The 4,417-nt window shown below is 47.3% G+C and overlaps 1 protein-coding gene across 1 annotated transcript; it reads right to left on the bottom strand.

Annotated features, from left to right (window-relative positions):
* Positions 1-3,065: 3,065 nt before the first annotated feature.
* LOC136660411 (transcription factor HES-5-like) lies at positions 3,066-4,125 on the bottom strand. The gene is made up of 3 exons (XM_066637568.1): positions 4,060-4,125; positions 3,423-3,603; positions 3,066-3,298 (listed from the first exon to the last, which is right to left on the bottom strand). The coding sequence occupies exons 1-3, from the start codon at positions 4,123-4,125 to the stop codon at positions 3,066-3,068; spliced, it is 480 nt and encodes a 159-aa protein (XP_066493665.1).
* Positions 4,126-4,417: the final 292 nt, after the last annotated feature.

The following is a 4,417-nucleotide window of genomic DNA, read 5'->3' as shown; positions in this document are numbered from 1 at the left end:
TGGTGATACTGGGGGACTGAACCTGGGACCTGTGATGTGCAAGACACATGCTCTACTACCTGAAATATGGACCAGGGGTGTAGATGAGGGGTAGCCAAAGGGACTGGAGCCCTGGGGTTTCTTCTACAGCAGGTGATGGATAATACCAAGAACATTCAGGTGCTCTGAAATTTTTTTTTCAAGGGACCTTAACTGGAAAGAAGCACCCCTGTTTGAACTGGAGATATTAGGGGACTTCCTCCATGCAGAGAAGTGTTTTACCACTGTAATATAGCCCTTCTCCTAAACACATGAAGCTGCTGCCTGTTTGAGTCAAACTATTGGTCTGTCTAGATTATCAGCACCAGTGGTGTAGCTAGAGGGGGGTGCAAAGCACTAAGTTTTGCAGGGAGCCTCACCGCAGCATGCAAGCGGCCCCTCCCTTTCGGAGCCAGGTGTTCACCTCCATTTTGCTCCCACATCCTGGAATGGCTCCAAAGGGGAAGGGCCCCTTGAACGCCACAGTGAGACTTCCTGCAAAACTTAGTGCTTTGCACCCCCTCTAGCTATACCCCTGCTCAGCTATGATCAGCAGCTGCTCTCCAGACTGCCTATGGTGAAAACGTCCCGTTTTCCTCCATTTTCCTATGTTTTTCACCTGTTTTGGACCTTTCTATCACCTTAGAGGCTTCTGCAATTCTTCAAATGCAGAGGTGTTTATTTCTGGTGAGTGAGACAGGATTGTAGCCTTTCTGAACACAATGGGCTTACTTCTGAGTAAGGAAAATAAGATAAGGTTTTCAAACACCGCTACTCCTATGGGAATTATTAGTGGGTTTGTTTTGTTTTTTTAATCCTCGCATTTTCTCCTCCATTGCAATGGTTGTTTACAGCCTTTTAATGTCTTGCATTTTGAAACATGATCCAAAGCCACCTGCCTGGTCTCCATTTACACAGGAAGAAATGGGTGGTCCCAACTGCCAGCTTACTGATGTGCTGCAGTTTCAAGGGGAACCACCCCACTCCCAAAGATTCTGAGACTCCAAGATAACCTAGAAGGGAGGTTTTATCAAGGCAGCCTCCTTTGATCTGGTTTTCCCAGCTTTAAATGTGGGTATTTGGGGCTGGCCCATCCATGAGGGCAGCTAAAATAGTTGCCTCAGGCAGCAGTTTGGTAGAGGTGCCCACCTCTGTGTCCACCTCATAAGAACATAAGAACCGCCCCGCTGGATCAGGCCATAGACCCACCTAGTCCAGCTGCCTGTATCTCACATTAGCCCACCAAATGCTCCAGGGAGCACACAAGACAACAAGAGACCTGCATCCTGGTGCCCTCCCACTTGCCTTCACTGGGAGGAACAGAGGCTGGCAACAGTGGGGGCAGCATTTAGCACACTTTGGGGATAATCCTAACCCCTTATGTCAGTGCTTTCCAGCACTGAGGTAAGGGGACAAACATTCCCTTACTTTGAGGAGTACTCCATGAGTGACACCCAACTGCAGGATGCAGCACATGTCCCATTGGCACCGCTACGCCAGTGCTGGGAAGCACTGACATAAGAGGTTAGGATTGTGCCCTTTGTCAGGTACCAGATGCCTCAGGCCAGCCCTGATGTCAACCCTACTGGTTCCCAGTTTCAAAGGCGAAATGGAACTAAAGGTTGGTTTTAGTTACTGCAAACAGATTTCCCACTGGGTTCCATCTACGTACAACCAAACTCCAGACAGGGGTCTTTCCCAAACCAGTCTGGACCAGGCACTAAACATGATTTACAAGGCATGAAGTCAATCACTCAGCTTCAACACCTCCTGTTCAGTTCAGTTCAGTAAGACCTTTATTGGCATAAACAACCCCTCCTGAATATGTTGAAACATGGCGTTCCATCAGCACCACAGCAGGCAGATCCTGCCCTCCCATTCCCAGCCCTGCTTCTTAAGAGGAGACCCTTCCCAAACGAGAGGCTGCACTTGAACCTGGGAGTTTCCGCATGGTAAGTTGCCACCCTTGAATCTCCATCGGCAGGAACCGGTTCTCAAACCGGTAGTGGCTTTCCTTCCACTGGCCCACTCCCCAAAAAGCAAAGCAAGCCCAGAACTGCACCATGCAATTTTTTTGTTTATTTCTTCCTACAAATACTGTCGTACGGGGAGCATACACAGAATGCACACGCAGCAAAGGTCCTGACAGCAGGACAAAAATAACACACGTGCACCATTCATCATGAATGGAAAAAAAATTCCCCTATTAGAGGAAACAATCATTACATCAATGAAACACATACACCAAAATAAAAGAGCAAAACATTCTTACTTTCACAATGTATGACATTGGATAATTAGAAGCCTCCGTTACTCTTTAATATAAAGCAAGACGGTATCGTTTCCCCTAACAAATCAGAAAAAACCAAAATGTCCCAGTATTTTGCCCGGCCTAATTGAAATAGACGAGTCTATTTCACTGGGCAAAATTAAAACTTTCCACCCAGACGATAGGAACCGGGCTTCTGGTCAAAGCGGGAAGAGAATAAAGCAGCAAGCTTTTACAGATGTACAGAAAATCGGTACCAGTGCCAGGTTGCTGGGCAGCCTGGGGTAACAGTCTGCACCAGACCCCCATTTGTGCCCCCCTACATATCCCCTGATGGAATATACCACTGGTACTGGGGGGTTCAGGGCCACCCTTGACCACCTGCGCCCTCCAGTGAAGGCAAGTTAGTCAGACCCTGACACCACCACTGAGGAGAACTATCTCCTACTACAACTTGGTGTGGCATCAAGAACTGGAAATCTTCCCACACTTTTGCAAAATAACATTTGCTTGTAAACACCTCGCACAGTCTTCATTGTGAAGCTACATGCCCCTCCCTGGATTGGGTGGTGGCTGCGTGCCGTTGACGTGCACGCCTGAATACAGTTCAACAGAATACACCCGTCCAACGTATTCCACGCCCCCCCACTCACCCCCAAGAATAAACAACAAAACAGGGGGATAATATCCCCTACAAAGAAGAAGACCAGGGCTGGATGCTTGGGTGACATCCAGCCCTCCCTCTGGAATCAATGTCCATTGGCAAACGTTCTGCCGTCTACCAGGGTCTCCAAAATGTGTGAATGTTCTTGGAAGCTGGATGTTTCAAGGTGAAAGGCGGGTTGAGAACTTCTGTGGTTGATGGCAGGTTTCTTTGGAAGTGGCGCACGAGCTTGGTCTGAGTTTCAGTGTGGACTTTGTGGAGGGACATAAATTGGAATGCCTCTTGTAGACACCTTGAGTAACCCTCTTTGAAGTCCACCTGTGCATCTTTTTGAGCAGGTCCCACAGCTAAAGAAGGAAAGAGAAAAAGAAGATACGGTTATTTAAGGTTCATGAAATGACTTTGTATACCATTCAAGGAGAACTATCTTCAGAAAGGCCAAAGGCCCACAAGCCATCTTTGACTACCCACCTTTTGCTTGCTTTCGGCCTTGCTGTTTCAGGTATTCCACTGTCATCTCAAGGATGTCTGCTTTCTCCAGCTTGGAGTTGGGCTGATGTCTCTGGAATTCCTTCTCCAGCAAAAATTTCAGCTGCTCGATGCTGCTGTTGATGCGGTCCCGGCGCATTTTCTCCACCACTGGTTTTCTTAGCTGTGGGAAACAGAGATTTGCTTAGAAAATGTCCCAATAGCTCCACAAAACCTACAGAGATCTCCAAACAGAGGGCCTCGTTATCTCACGCCTGGAAATGTATCTCATATGCTGCTCATTCATTCATTCATTCATTCATTCAAATCCTTTGATTCTCCCATATGTTGCTTGAGAGGAACCCTGAGATTCGTTTCGAATTTCACATTGCACGAAATTTTGGGGCCAACCCTAGAAGGTGTCCAGAAACCCCTCTGAGAAATAGGGCTCATCTTCTAGAAACCCATTTCACTTTCCTTGAGCATTCTTATATGTTATGCCTTCAACATTAGCTTTGGATTTTACAGCTGTTTGAGCTGGTTAATTGCAATTCCCAGTTATCTCTACCCAAATGTTTGGCTTAAGTCTATAGTATAGATACGCCCACAGAAACCATAGTACATCCATCAAGTTACTTACTTTGTTCTTTTCTTTTGGGGTGAGCAGGCCATTGTGATCCATGAAAATGATGCTAGTCGGTGCCATTTTTTTTTCTGGGCAGTGAAGGTTGAAGTCACTCAGGACTGGAATCCAAAAGAAAGATGCTTCGACTAGCCGCTCTGCCCTATATTTATACTGCCCGGGCTCAGTGAGATGCTGTGGGTCTGGGCTTTGCTGGAGTTTCCCACACTTCGCAGCCAATCAGGAGGCAGGAAAGGACACAATAGGAGAAGCGTCCCTCCTTGCATGCTCTGTTGGCGATGAATAGCCGCAGGATAATGACCTTCTCCCAGATGAGCAGGTGGGGAGTGTATGGTACGTGAAAGACTGGAATCGG

This window comes from Tiliqua scincoides, chromosome 9 (assembly GCF_035046505.1).
Source record: "Tiliqua scincoides isolate rTilSci1 chromosome 9, rTilSci1.hap2, whole genome shotgun sequence".
NCBI lineage: Eukaryota > Metazoa > Chordata > Lepidosauria > Squamata > Scincidae > Tiliqua > Tiliqua scincoides.
The sequence above is the reverse complement of the archived record's forward strand: the minus strand, read 5'-3'. Positions and strand labels throughout refer to the sequence as shown.

Coding starts and splice junctions, on each gene's coding strand:
- LOC136660411 (XM_066637568.1), bottom strand. CDS start 4,125: ATGGCACCGACTAGCATCATTTTCATGGATCACAATGGCCTGCTCACC. Junction 3,604..4,059: donor CCCCAAAAGAAAAGAACAAA/GTAAGTAACTTG, acceptor TGTTTCCCACAG/CTAAGAAAACCAGTGGTGGA. Junction 3,299..3,422: donor AGGCCGAAAGCAAGCAAAAG/GTGGGTAGTCAA, acceptor TTCCTTCTTTAG/CTGTGGGACCTGCTCAAAAA.